The following is a 12,475-nucleotide window of genomic DNA, read 5'->3' on the forward strand; positions in this document are numbered from 1 at the left end:
TAATTTCAAAGATCCACGAAGAGTACCCTGAACGCATTATGGAGACTTTCTCCGTGTTCCCTTCTCCTAAGGTCTCTGACACCGTTGTTGAACCTTACAACGCAACGCTGTCCATTCACCAGCTGGTTGAGAACACTGACGCTGTGCAGGCCATCGACAACGAGGCTCTGTATGACATCTGCTTCCGGACGCTTCGCCTCACAACCCCGACTTATGGCGATTTGAACCACATCGTGTCGGCTGCCATGTCAGGAGTAACATGCTCGCTACGATTCCCTGGGCAACTCAACGCTGATCTACGTAAACTATGCGTCAATCTAACGCCCTTCCCCCGACTTCACTTCTTCATGATTGGTTTCGCACCTCTGTCCTCGCGTGGATCCCAGCAGTACAGATCTTTGTCGGTCAGTGAACTTACATCGCAGGTCTTTGACTCCAAGAACATGATGTGCGCTTCGGACCCCAGGCATGGCCGGTACCTGACTGCGTGCGTCATGTTCCGCGGACGCATGTCGACTAAGGAGGTCGACCAGCAGATGCACTACGTTCAGCAGAAGAACAGTTCCGCCTTCGTGGAGTGGATTCCCAACAACATCAAGTCCTCTGTGTGTGATATCCCACCCAAGGGTCTCAAGATGTCCAGTACCTTCATTGGGAACTCGACAGCTATCCAAGAGATGTTTAAGAGGGTTTCGGATCAGTTCACGTCCATGTTCAGGAGGAAGGCATTCCTTCATTGGTACACTGGTGAAGGAATGGATGCTATGGAGTTTACCGAGGCGGAGTCCAACATCAACGATTTGGTAGCGGAATATCAGCAGTACCAGGAAGCAACTGCGGACGACGAGATCTACGAAGAAGACGACGAGGAGGAGGCATAAGATGCACTCTAACAAGACCGAGACCCATCAGAGTGATGTACTAAAAAGTCGTACGAATTAGCTAAACGCACTGAAAAGCTGTACGAACTGGCCAAAGGCGTTCGTGACAGAAATGCGTCCTGTTGTGCTTTGGTGGTGGTTGCTGATCCACTCCGGACTTTCTCAGGATGATGCAGCAGACTCAGGTCAGCAGCCGCTGACTGAGAAGGAGGAAGTCGCTAAGAAGGCAGAAGCTAGAATGGCTACGACATTTGTAAAGCTGATGGATCTCCTTCAGAAATACGAGAACATTCTGGGAAAGTTAGACGAGATACCAAAAGGAGTCTGATGGCTGTCTTTTGGATCGTTAGAACTAAAACATCAGTAACGGTACGTGTCAGGCTTGTAGGGACCTGTAACAGGGACGCCGATGTAGTCGGCTTGGCTGGGAGTCAGTTGTGTCAGCTCAGCGTTGAGGGATGGGAGGTGAAGGGCAGCCACCTTCTCGTCCAAGTGCTTAGGTAGTAGGTAGACCTGGTTTTCGTACTTGCCGTTGTCCTTGTTGGCCCAGATGTCAAGCTGCGCCAGCGTTTGGTTGGTGAAGGAGCAGGACATCACGAAGGAGGGGTGACCCGTCGCGCATCCAAGATTCACCAATCGGCCCGAGGCCAACACGATGACACCGTGTCCATCAGGAAACTCGAAACGGTCAACTTGAGGCTTGATATTCTGAATCTTGATGCCGCTCCAGTTCTCCAAAGCCTCCATCTGAATCTCGTTGTCGAAATGGCCAATGTTGCACACAATGGCATTGTTCTTCATCATCGACATCGTCTGTGCGGTGATGATGTCCTTGTTACCAGTTGCAGTCACAAAGATGTCTGCCTCTCCTACGACGGTCTCTAGTTTCTTGACGTTGTAGCCCTCCATACATCCTTGCAGAGCGCATATGGGGTCCACTTCAGTTACAGTGACGCGAGCGCCACATCCCTTCATAGACTGCGCACAACCCTTGCCCACGTCCCCGAATCCGCAGACGACAGCGTGCTTTCCACCGATCATCACGTCAGTTGCGCGCATGATGGCATCAGGTAGGGAGTGTCGGCAGCCATATACGTTATCAAATTTGCTCTTGGTCACGCAGTCGTTAACGTTGATCGCAGGGAATAGAAGCTCGCCGGCGTTTGCCATCTTCTGCAGGCGGTGGACGCCCGTCGTAGTCTCCTCAGAAACGCCAACGCACTTTGCAGCAACCTTGTGCCATTTCTTGGGGTCAGTCTTGAGACACTCAGCCAATACGCGTAGAATGCACTTCATCTCCGCGTTGTCGGATGACGCCGGGTCGGGGACTCTACCGGAGGCCTCGAATTCCTTCTCGGCCGCCACTCCCTCGTGAATCAGCAGGGTGGCATCGCCGCCATCGTCCACAATCATGTCTGGGCCATCAGACCCCGGCCATGTGAGCATCTCCAGAGTGCACTGCCAGTACTCCTCCAAAGTCTCACCCTTCCAGGCGAACACCTTTGAAGTCTCCGCCTTGGCAATGGCCGCAGCCGCGTGGTCTTGGGTGGAGTAGATGTTACAGGAGCACCAACGCAACTCAGCACCAAGAAACTGCAGAGTCTCGATAAGGACGGCAGTTTGGATGGTCATGTGAAGAGACCCCGAAATGAGAGCACCCTTCAAGGGCTGGCTGGGTCCAAATTCGGACCTGCAGCTCATGAGACCAGGCATCTCCTTCTCGGCGAGGACAATCTCCTTGCGCCCCCACTCAGCGAGTGAGAGATCAGCGACTCTGGATGTGGAGCTCATTGTTAAATTGGACTTTTTCGGAGATTACGCTTCCCCACACCTATGCGCCATTAAAATTCAGCTTTTAATCATGTCGTTCAGGAGTCTCTCAGATTTTATCCGTGGCGGGGCGCCGGAGGCAGAGGAGGGAACCACCAGCTTCACAGGCGGTGAACACAGTGGTCTGGCCGTGCAAAACCCGCACTTCCAAAATAGACAAGGCCCTCCTCCTGTAGACGCGGTCCGCATAACTGTTTACGCTAACGGGTTCTGCCTGAACGAAGGTGCGTTCAGAGACGTGCAGGACCCCGTAAACGCGAAGTTCCTCGCGGACATAAAGAAGGGGGCAGTGCCAGCCGAGCTAGCGCAGCGGGCTACTGACGGATCTGTGTCCGTGGCGTTGGTGGACAAGTCCAGTGAACGGTTTGAGCTGCCGAGGGAAGCGGCTCCGCTGTTCGCCGGCGCAGGGCAAACATTGGGCGGGTCCAGCGGGGCGCAATTACTAACCACTCAGGCCTCTGTACACATCGATGAGAGCAGACCCTCCTTGACGTTGTCAGTGCGATTCGGTAATGGCCAGCGCACGAATCAGACGTTCAATGACGACCACACTATTGAGGATCTGTACGGATTCGTGGAAGCCAGCACTGGCACGCGCAATTTCCACCTGATGCGGGGATTTCCGCCGAAAGTACTACCCAAGAGCTCAAACACACTGAAGGCTGCTGGCTTATCAGGAGACAGCCTGGTGCAGAAACTGTTATGATGAAATCTTTGGCTGTCGAGCAAGACTCGAGGAAGCCGTCAGAAGCCTTCGGGTGTAGTGCAGTAGAATTGATCGCTGTTTGACCCGAGAAGACTGATGTTTCATCATGCAGTGTTGTTGGAACATTGCTGATCGCACTCAAAACCAGGGACGGATTGTGGGGCCAGTCATGTGGGGTGCGACCAACCAAAAGACCTGAGAATATCAAATGAAGCTTGCCATTTATATTGCAACCGTTGTCGCTTCAGCGGTCACGACCGACGACTATCAAGTCCCTTACCAGAAACCAGTTGTTGGGTTTACATTTGACGACAACGAGAGAAGCGAGGTAGTTAAGGCTACCAACTACCTTAAGGCGCCTATGATCAGGCATGCGGTCGTCCAGGATAAGGACGGCTCGGATATCTTCGGGAACGCAGACAAGGAGGTTGACAGCGTTTGGGGCGACGTTTTGAAGATTATGAACGAGAGTAACCTCAGAGGGTTTAAGTGACGAGTTGGTGATTTCGTTGCATCAATTTATCTTGTACCAGCCACGGGATTGGACACATTACTCATCAGTATCCGACCATCCGGACGTGTTTGTGATGACAACGTTGGCCAGCGGACATTGCTGCCGCAGAGCTTCCATATAGCCGTCGCGCGCGTAGTGGTCGTACGTGAGGTGCAACTTTCGCAGCGCTGGAAGAAACCATGGAACATCCGGCGGCACTCCAGTTTCCACCTCCAGACGTCGGAGTCCTGAAGGGAGCAAAAAGCGTGTGGGGTGGGGATCGACAACCAGCATGGTTCTCACCGTGTTCGGGAGGGGTGGCAGCTGGCCGTAGTCCACATCGGTCAGCTCGCAGCTCCGTAGATTCGAAGGGAAGCGCGACAGCTCGAGTCGACACTCGTGCAGTTGCAGGTGTTTGAGGCTTTCTGGGAGAGAACCGATAGTGAACTCTCCTCGTAGTGCGAGCGTCTCCAGCATTGGGATGTCGTCAGACACAAGGTATACTGGGCCATCAGCATCCAAATCCAGGTAAGACAGCTGTGTGGGAAGAAACTGCAGTTGCTTTGGTGAGCAGATACGTCCGCTGAATTCGGTGATGAACTGGGGAACCGCAGTGTCGAGTCGGCTTCCCCACAAAGCTAACCGCTTGAGACTGGGGTGGACGAGAGGAAGGGAAGCGATACCCAAAAACTGCCTCCCTGGTCCTTCGAATCCCAGGATTACACTTTCGACCCTGTCAGGGATAAACGTGCGTTCGTTCAAAAAAAGAGCTCGGCACAAAGGCCATTTCTCGGGAGGAACTCTATCCAGCATCTGGCATCCAAAGCAAGGGTAGTCCCTAAGGACTGTTTCGAGTGCTTTGCTAACCAGCTTCAGTCGGTTAACTCCCACTGTGAGACGGACTGAACTCCAAGACCTTGTGAAGCACCAGAGGTTGAAGCCGGTCAAGCATCCAGTTGTATTTCAGTGTTTCACCACATTCACTCTCACACAGTCACTCTCACATCCACTTTGACATCTCCGCAAAGTCATCCACAAACTTGTCCACCCTAGTCTGCATAGCCGCATCAGTAAACTGTCCGCTCTCAGAGAAGGCTGAGTGGGCAGCAGGCACCAGCACTGACCCTGGGAAGATGACAGCTCCCATGGCGTTGAAGATATCACGTGCATGCCCGTGAGCTCGCACTCCCCCCAGAGACCCAGGAGAGGCGGAAATGACTCCGACTAACTTCTTGGCGAAGCAGCTGGTTTCACCCTTGACATCTCTGGACGCCCAATCCAGCGCGTTCTTTAACAAAGCGCTGACTGAGCCATTGTTTTCGGGGGACGCCACTACAATGCTTTTCGCCTTGTGCAATCTGTCTCTGAGTTCTCGAACTCCTGCTGGCATTCCCTCCGCTTCAAGATCCTGACAGAACAGAGGGAGATCTAACGCGCCGATATCCAAGAGATCGGCTGCGATATCACGGCTCTCAAGCGCAGCGTGAATGCGTGAAGCCAGCAACTTGTTGTAGGATCCCTTCCTTGCACTTCCCCAGAAAACGAGAACTCTCATATTTTTTTACAAATAGTAGCCATTTAAGTGTGTGTGCTTCCTAATCTTAATTGACGCGTAATCACGTGGTTCTACGTACTGTCCCGATTTCGTAACAGGTATGTTTAGGGAATAAGGATTTTCCTGTCCCGAATTCGTAGGAACTTCCCCCGTTTATTGACAATTCCCCGCTCAGATGTGATGGCGCCACTTGGGCTCCCAAACAATCCATTAAAGTCTGAATGTGGGCCATTATTGTTATATTTTAGCAATGAGTGAGTCCGTCTCCACTGCTGTAACCCCCAACAGTCTGGGCGTCGTTAAGACTACCGACGGCTCTGTAACACCAAACAACATGGGGCGTGATGTCGTGAAGGCCATCGACATTGAAGACGGCTGGACTGACCAGTCCAGCCTGACCGTACGTGAGAGCTTGGGCGGGGCGGTGCATAGCATTGAAACGCTGTCGACATGCGACGGACCTGGAATGCGAATCGTCATCTTCGTTCAAGGATGTCAGAAGCGCTGCATTTTTTGCGCCAACCCAGACACATTTGAGCTAGTAAAGCCGGGTCAGATGGAGCTGACGGTTGACGATGCCGTGGCCATACTGTCACGTTACGTTGGCTGGCTGAAGCCCAACAACGGTGGTGTTACCATCAGCGGAGGGGAGCCCATGCTGCAGGCAGCCTTCGTTGGCAAAGTTTTTGAGAAAGTGCATACTTTAGGGATCAGCACCTGCTTGGATACGTCAGGTCATGGAACTCCTGAGGATTGGGCTCAGGTTCTGCCTCATACGGACTTTGCACTGCTCTGTCTGAAAGCAATGGACGCTGGTCTATACAAGGAAATCACCGGTACTAATGGAGCGAAGAAGGCACAGAACTTTGGAAGAGCGGCGGCAGCGGCAGGTGTCAAGGTTTGCATTAGATGGGTGCTCCTTGAGGGTCGCACCGACACTGAAGACGAGATTGAGAAGTTGGTCGAGTACTGCACCAGCCTTGGAGACTCCTTTATGGAGGTGGAAATCCTCCCCTTCCATCAACTCGGAAAGAGCAAGTACCAGAAACTGGGTATTGCTTATCCGATGGAAACCGTCAGGTCGTATCCTCTCGACGACGCTGCACTATTTCATGACAAGCTCGTCAAGAGGGGCATCAAAGCTGCCTTGTCGAACTATTCCCCGAAGTGAGGTGTCAACCGCCGCTGATCAAGTGCCCCATCAGTTTCATGCATCAATGCGGCTACTCAAATTCACACATAGGCCAGGTATGTTGGGGAATGATAGGAACGCTCTCGTTGGGTCCGATTCTGTTTGAGCAACCCCACAGTTTTACTAAACCTGGCAACTTCGTCCCAGTAGCGTTCCTGCGACTCGACGACGTCGGTGACGATGTCGGTGACAGACCGAACCACAGGCCCCGTGTCAAGCGACCAAACAGACTTTGGGACCGGCAATGTCGCCTTGGGAAATAGCGCTTCGTATGGATCTTCGAGACGAACCGCAGCAGCCTCCACCAGTACTCGTGAGCCATATCGCCTGTGTTGGTTGAGTGACTAGCCTACTGTGCCAGATGAATTCGGTTGGAGTCGCTCATGAAAGGCTCTAGCTGTCTACTATCCACTCCACCCGCTAGTTACAGTGCGTGCAAAGCCGGCCTCTCCAGGTCGAAGGGACCATTTTTTAGCTGCAGCGGTCTGAGGGCGTGGGGAAAGAGACACGGACGCATACGTGACAGAACTGTTGAAAATAGTAAATGGCTGACAGTGAACTAGTGCGCTTCCTCCTTGACGCGATTCACAGTCTCCATAAAGAACACAAGGAGACCGTCCAGCTCTGTGTTGAGTTGCTGAACGACCGCCAAGTCCTGCAGGAGGCGTTGGAGAACGGAGTCCCAGAGCTGGATGACCCCCCACCCATCCCCGAGATACCGCCAATACACGAGTTGCATGATTACTTAGCCGAATGGATAGAAGACAAGCGGTCAGATCATGAAACCATTTCCGAAACGAGCAGTCCTGATATTCAGTCTGACACCTCACCTCCGCACCGACCTGCAGTTGTCCCAAAGCTCCAGCTGGATGGGCAGGTTTCCAATGGATCTTGGTTGACAGGGCAGCTGACTGCCGGCGACACCTACGTAACGTAACGAGCGTTCATAAACAATAAACGTCACAACTACAACTCGCCCAGTTGGTTGAGCAAGATATGACCACAAGCATCCTCAGTCTGCGTGCTGAATTTGCTGTGTATCGTTTATTGCGGTGATCAATCACAGATCCGTGACGCTTGTGAGGGTCACATCGCCTCCACGGCATGGTAGCGCGGCGAAAATCTTCACCAAGACGTCTTTGCCCTCATAGGCGCACTTCACAAGATAGTTGGTGCCAGCGACGACCTGGGTCTGGAACTCCTTAGCTTCCAGAGCAGCGAAGTTGGTGCCTTGCTCTTCCAAGCTGGGTCGTACGAGACTCAACATCTCCTGGACCTCAGAGTTCATAGGCTTCCATTCACCGAAACCACCAGGCATGACCATTGTATATGTAACACAAGTTCCACCCTCGGCTTCTTGACTCCGTTTTGTCTATGTCGTAATCAGCACTATTTATAGCAACACAGTCTTTGAAATAATCATTTAACACACATTATAGATCATCTGACGCCTCCGAGTCTTCCCCTGAGGAGTACGACTCGTCTGTGTTCGGAAGTGCTGCCTCGGACGCTGTGTCAGAAGAGTCACCACGGGTAGCGTTGCATTTCTCGCATATATCGTCGACGAGCCTGTCGAAGTCTTCTTTACACATCTGGCACTTCATGTGTTTAATTGCGATTTCGACGCAAATCTTCCGTAGCACAGAAAAATCTTTTCGGAACAATACCCCACACGGCTTTAGCAGTTTAGGGAATATCACCCATACTTTGAATGACACTAGCAGAGCCTCCAATGAAGCGTCCTCGCAACGCTTACATCCACTTTTCGATGAAAACTCGTACCAACGTTGTGGAGGAGCTTACCGACTTGCTGGGTGAGAAGCCAAAGAGCACGCTGGTCATAAAAGAGATAGCCAAGCGCTGGAATGCGCTTTCCGAGACGGATCGGGAGCCATACCGAAGGCTTGCGGCATCTGAAAAGGAGCTGGCTGGGGTCCGCAACAAGCGCGTCGACGTGCCTGTGGCGCGGCCACGTCCAGTACGCCAACAGAAGGAGGTACGCCAACAGAAAGAGGTACGCCAACAGAAGGAGGAAAGGAAGATGACGTGCAACCCCTACATTGAGGAGGCTCCCGAGAGCGCCGAGCTTATTCCACAAACCCGAAGGCCGCCAGGCAATCGAAGGCCGCAAAAGGCCGAGACGCCGGAAGAAACGGATCTGCCGAGTGATGGTGACTCTGAGGATTCTGAGCCGGAGGATCCTGTTGAGTCGGAGGAGTCGGAACCTGATGAGTCCGAGTCTTCTGAGCCGGATGACTCAGAAGAAGCCGAAATGCCAGACGAGTATGACTCGTAATGAGTTATTGCTATGTAATGTTAACTAGGATGTAGGATTTTTCAGTCCTCAACGTACTCTTCTTGCCACAAGTTCAGTAGATAGAACTGGCGCTCAATTTCTGCCATGACGTCTGGGTCTGGCTCAGGGTCATTTTCTTGTGATGTCTCCTCACAGGAGTCTCGCTCCACAAAGTCGTTCTCTGATTCGAGATTGTCTTGTGAAAGCTGTTGAGCCTCCTCTTTCACCTGCTGTTTAATCTGTTCCAGCCGTTCTTGTTGAGATCTGTGAATCCAAACTTCCTGACCGAGGTTGTCAACATACGAGTTCATGTTCAACAACTGCATCCTTACTCGCTCATGTTCGGCCACCGCCTTTAGGTATTCTGTGTTATCGGGTGTAGGCATAACAGCCACGTCGCGTTGGTACTGAGCGAACTCCTGAGGCTTAGGAATGGTACTGAGAACGCGGCTGTAGTGGACTGACGCACCTTTCAGCGCTCTGTGCATGCTGAATATGTGACGAATGGACTCAGTCAGCTTGACCCGCTTGCGCGTGACCTCGGCGTAGAAATTGAGTTTGTCGTCTTTAGAAGCGTTAGGATTATCCTTGATAGCTTTGTGAGCATCCAGAGTCAGCTCCTTCCAGATGTACAAGACATCTGTTGCCGCCTTACAATTCAGATCGTAAAACTGGAAGTGAGGATGATTGGTGCCCAGCGCTACCACGTCCTGCAACATCTGATTGTAGTCGTGCATGACCTGCTGGAACTGTCTGACGCCGTTATCCGCGGAGGCCCCTTGCAATGGTTCGTTCGGCATGTCTGGAGGCTCAGATTGGCACTTTTTTAAGTCTTCATCGAGCTTACAGCAGCCTCGGACCTTCGGTGAGACATTTCCCATGACTAATCTGACTGCACACCGAATTTCGGATGGTGCACAGATACAATTTGCACGCACTGCATTCATGTCCTCACCAAATATTCACAAGTCCTCTCTGCTCCAGCCGAAAGGAGTATCCAGCAGCAGGAAGATTCACATCGCAGCAATAATGAGAAGCAGCAGCAGATGCTGTGCAGACGAGCAGCGCAACTCAGCACATAATGAGCCAAATATTTAGATGTCCCTGTGGGATAGGCAGACTATCCAGGTCTTGTGGACGTGGATACTGAGGCAGTTGGCTCAGTCGGATGATCACTGCTTGCTGTCGATTCCGCCCCCTCTACTGGAAAGATTGACGCGGAAATTCGCAGAGAAATGTGAGGTCACATGTAGGGATATCGACGCTGTCTACCTCATCGACTTGGTGGTCGAGTTGAATCTGGACCCTCCACCGACGAAGGCGGGTCTGGCGTGGTTACTCGGTGCTGTGAGATGGCTGACGCCGAAAGTCGTAAGAGCGTTCGCGTCTTTCAGTGCGCAGTCCATCTCTGAGCTCAACCAGCGAGTGGAATTTGAGGCTCAGGAGTCTCTGGCATTGTACCCGTACCCATTGAGGGACGTGGTGCTTACCGTGTTAACTACGACGAAGAAGTGTCAGGTTGTGACGAAGAAGTGTCAGGCACCGCGTCGGACGTGCCTGCCACCAGTCAAGTCCGATTATCTCGCCTTGTGCGATGATCACTGGACGGTGCCCCCCTTCGATGTACCAAGCCCTCCTGAACCTCCAGCACGAGCAACCACCTTCCGCATCCTCCTTTATTGTCCGCCAGATGTGACGCCTGCCTCATCAACGCCCAAACCCGTCCCTGCACGTCCTGTGATAGAGGAAATTTCGCTTGAGGCCGTCGTGGAGAGAGCACGGAGGGGGCTGTCTCATGACGATGCATGCGGCGCGGTTCTCAATGCCCTCTTCGCTCCTGAGGGGTCTTTGGCTCCGTTCAGAGGGGTCCTTCAGACTCTAGTCGCCCAGGAGGGCGCTGCAACCGTAACACGACTCTTCAACGGGGGTTTATGTGTGTTGCCTGAGAGAATCTTCCTTCCCTACTGTCTAGAGGTGGCCTCTATTGACGCCAAGATGGTCGCGGAGCACCTCCCCGACTCGCACGTAGCGTTTGTGGCTCGCAATGTTCCACCAGGCCACTTTCAAGAATTACTCATTACGCGACTACTGCGTAATGAGCCTACCACATACCTCGAGCTAGCTGACTGCCTTCGAGCTTGGGTTCTTTTTGGGAAAGACCATGATGAAATGCGATGCCGACCGTGGAGCTACCTGTGGTTGCTGTGGATTCCGTCGGGTGACAGGTTACTGCCTTCATGCCAGGAACTGCTGCTGGAGTTCGTTGGTAGACATTCCCTTGTGGAAGCCTATAGAGCCAACAAGCCTCGTTGTGGAATGCCAGACCATCAGATTGGCTTCTGTTGCCACATAGAGGACATCACCAAACGCGAGGTCTCTCGGGAACAGCTGCAGTGGCTCCTGCGACACACCACAGATCTGCAATGGAGCTTGGTGCTCGACATGCTGATGGAACCCGAAAGCATTGACGCGACCGCCAGTCTGATCTTCCAGGCAGCAACATCAGCGCTACCGGGCACGCAAGAGGTCGAAATCGTTACCCGCCTTTCAGAAACCAGCCAAGAAGTGCTCCGGCAACACCGGCAACACTGGGTTGCCATAACTCCAAAGGCTTTGCGGTCGTTAGAGGCTCTATGGCGGCAAACGCTCGCCTGTTTTGCACCAGAGACCCCCTGTGACGAGTGGTGGTTTGGGGTTGGAAGACCTCACGTAGCTGCCACTGCCGCGGCCTTGATCGACATCGAAACGCAAGCGCACCAAATGCAGAATGTGTGTTGTCCCTAAAAAACTCTAAAAACAGTAATGTTGAAGCGACTGTACATCATTTTAGTGGTGGCACGCGCCACTCTTTATATTCCCACGCCAAGCCTGCTGGATAGGCAGCACATGGCGCCGAACCAAGGCTGGCACCGAATTGCCCCTTACGATGCAAGAGCCGTCACCCCTGAGAGTCCTGTAACACCTGACGAGGCAGGTCCCTCCACTACTACGACAGCCATCTTATCCGCTGGGGGAGGACTCCTCTGCGTTGGTGCGCTAGGCGTTATCATAGCAAAGCGCCGAGGGTGAGAACTGGGTTCACGTAACACAGACCACGTGATGTTAACTTTGACGACATAGGTGACCTGGATACGTTTAAGGCCGGTCACACTGTTTTGGAAGTGGCAGAGGACATATCCTTCTGGGCAGAAGACTTGTCACGTGCAGCTTAAAGCACTCTGTGGTGTATTTCCTCGACTTTCCTAAGGATCTCCATAGGACCTCGGTCCAGGCGCCGCGCAATCGAGACTTGTAATTCTTCCGGCAACTCATTGAACTGTTCGCACAAGTCTCCGTCAATTATGTGGTCTACAGGTGAATAGTAGGACCTGAAGGCTAGATGGTCTCGGCCACACAGAGGACGCCATTCGTCCCGCATCACCATCTCTAAGTGCTGAAGGAAGTCCACTTCGTCCTTAGTAGAGATAGGGAGGAACGCTCCCACAGATCCCATTATAGTTGAGTACAGAACAACCTCTGCTC

At 52.7% G+C, this 12,475-nt stretch overlaps 13 protein-coding genes across 17 annotated transcripts; 8 read left to right on the top strand and 5 right to left on the bottom strand.

Moving 5' to 3' along the window:
• Nucleotides 1-38: 38 nt before the first annotated feature.
• KVP18_004291 (uncharacterized protein) lies at nt 39-881 on the top strand (the record flags this gene model as incomplete). The annotated part of the gene is made up of 1 exon (XM_067956777.1): nt 39-881. The coding sequence occupies one exon, from the start codon at nt 39-41 to the stop codon at nt 879-881; it is 843 nt and encodes a 280-aa protein (XP_067806974.1).
• Nucleotides 882-993: 112 nt separating this feature from the next.
• Nucleotides 994-1,209, top strand: KVP18_004286 (uncharacterized protein; the record flags this gene model as incomplete). The annotated part of the gene is made up of 1 exon (XM_067956770.1): nt 994-1,209. One exon carries the CDS (start codon nt 994-996, stop codon nt 1,207-1,209), a length of 216 nt encoding a protein of 71 aa, XP_067806967.1.
• A 32-nt stretch (nt 1,210-1,241) lies between these two features.
• On the bottom strand, nt 1,242-2,672 carry KVP18_004294 (uncharacterized protein; the record flags this gene model as incomplete). Its single annotated transcript, XM_067956782.1, has 1 exon — nt 1,242-2,672. One exon carries the CDS (start codon nt 2,670-2,672, stop codon nt 1,242-1,244), a length of 1,431 nt encoding a protein of 476 aa, XP_067806979.1.
• A 70-nt stretch (nt 2,673-2,742) lies between these two features.
• On the top strand, nt 2,743-3,417 carry KVP18_004288 (uncharacterized protein; the record flags this gene model as incomplete). The annotated part of the gene is made up of 1 exon (XM_067956774.1): nt 2,743-3,417. One exon carries the CDS (start codon nt 2,743-2,745, stop codon nt 3,415-3,417), a length of 675 nt encoding a protein of 224 aa, XP_067806971.1.
• Nucleotides 3,418-3,625: 208 nt separating this feature from the next.
• On the top strand, nt 3,626-3,910 carry KVP18_004296 (uncharacterized protein; the record flags this gene model as incomplete). The annotated part of the gene is made up of 1 exon (XM_067956788.1): nt 3,626-3,910. The coding sequence occupies one exon, from the start codon at nt 3,626-3,628 to the stop codon at nt 3,908-3,910; it is 285 nt and encodes a 94-aa protein (XP_067806981.1).
• A 57-nt stretch (nt 3,911-3,967) lies between these two features.
• KVP18_004287 (uncharacterized protein) lies at nt 3,968-5,465 on the bottom strand (the record flags this gene model as incomplete). Of its 3 annotated transcripts, XM_067956772.1 has the most annotated exons (2): nt 3,968-4,817; nt 4,915-5,465. In XM_067956772.1, 2 exons carry the CDS (start codon nt 5,463-5,465, stop codon nt 3,968-3,970), a joined length of 1,401 nt encoding a protein of 466 aa, XP_067806969.1. The 3 variants fall into 3 exon arrangements, with proteins under 3 accessions (XP_067806969.1, XP_067806970.1, XP_067806968.1); XM_067956773.1 differs by lacking the exon at nt 4,915-5,465 and having other exon boundaries at nt 3,968-4,723; XM_067956771.1 differs by lacking the exon at nt 3,968-4,817 and having other exon boundaries at nt 4,911-5,465.
• A 250-nt stretch (nt 5,466-5,715) lies between these two features.
• On the top strand, nt 5,716-6,636 carry KVP18_004289 (uncharacterized protein; the record flags this gene model as incomplete). Its single annotated transcript, XM_067956775.1, has 1 exon — nt 5,716-6,636. One exon carries the CDS (start codon nt 5,716-5,718, stop codon nt 6,634-6,636), a length of 921 nt encoding a protein of 306 aa, XP_067806972.1.
• A 565-nt stretch (nt 6,637-7,201) lies between these two features.
• Nucleotides 7,202-7,594, top strand: KVP18_004295 (uncharacterized protein; the record flags this gene model as incomplete). The annotated part of the gene is made up of 1 exon (XM_067956783.1): nt 7,202-7,594. The coding sequence occupies one exon, from the start codon at nt 7,202-7,204 to the stop codon at nt 7,592-7,594; it is 393 nt and encodes a 130-aa protein (XP_067806980.1).
• Nucleotides 7,595-7,717: 123 nt separating this feature from the next.
• KVP18_004293 (uncharacterized protein) lies at nt 7,718-7,981 on the bottom strand (the record flags this gene model as incomplete). Its single annotated transcript, XM_067956781.1, has 1 exon — nt 7,718-7,981. One exon carries the CDS (start codon nt 7,979-7,981, stop codon nt 7,718-7,720), a length of 264 nt encoding a protein of 87 aa, XP_067806978.1.
• Nucleotides 7,982-8,368: 387 nt separating this feature from the next.
• KVP18_004285 (uncharacterized protein) lies at nt 8,369-8,953 on the top strand (the record flags this gene model as incomplete). Its single annotated transcript, XM_067956768.1, has 1 exon — nt 8,369-8,953. One exon carries the CDS (start codon nt 8,369-8,371, stop codon nt 8,951-8,953), a length of 585 nt encoding a protein of 194 aa, XP_067806966.1.
• Nucleotides 8,954-8,994: 41 nt separating this feature from the next.
• Nucleotides 8,995-9,834, bottom strand: KVP18_004290 (uncharacterized protein; the record flags this gene model as incomplete). The annotated part of the gene is made up of 1 exon (XM_067956776.1): nt 8,995-9,834. The coding sequence occupies one exon, from the start codon at nt 9,832-9,834 to the stop codon at nt 8,995-8,997; it is 840 nt and encodes a 279-aa protein (XP_067806973.1).
• Nucleotides 9,835-10,051: 217 nt separating this feature from the next.
• Nucleotides 10,052-12,165, top strand: KVP18_004292 (uncharacterized protein; the record flags this gene model as incomplete). 3 transcript variants are annotated; one of them, XM_067956779.1, is made up of 4 exons in its annotated part: nt 10,052-10,324; nt 10,355-11,726; nt 11,754-12,018; nt 12,045-12,165. In XM_067956779.1, 4 exons carry the CDS (start codon nt 10,052-10,054, stop codon nt 12,163-12,165), a joined length of 2,031 nt encoding a protein of 676 aa, XP_067806976.1. The 3 variants fall into 3 exon arrangements, with proteins under 3 accessions (XP_067806976.1, XP_067806975.1, XP_067806977.1); XM_067956778.1 differs by lacking the exons at nt 11,754-12,018; nt 12,045-12,165 and having other exon boundaries at nt 10,052-11,737; XM_067956780.1 differs by lacking the exons at nt 10,052-10,324; nt 10,355-11,726; nt 12,045-12,165 and having other exon boundaries at nt 11,756-12,022.
• KVP18_004284 (uncharacterized protein) lies at nt 12,162-12,446 on the bottom strand (the record flags this gene model as incomplete). Its single annotated transcript, XM_067956767.1, has 1 exon — nt 12,162-12,446. The coding sequence occupies one exon, from the start codon at nt 12,444-12,446 to the stop codon at nt 12,162-12,164; it is 285 nt and encodes a 94-aa protein (XP_067806965.1).
• Nucleotides 12,447-12,475: the final 29 nt, after the last annotated feature.

The sequence above is a fragment of a genome (genome assembly GCF_019968955.1).
Source record: "MAG: Porospora cf. gigantea A chromosome Unknown PgA_NODE_681_length_12475_cov_352.185, whole genome shotgun sequence".
Lineage (NCBI taxonomy): Eukaryota > Apicomplexa > Conoidasida > Eugregarinorida > Porosporidae > Porospora > Porospora cf. gigantea A.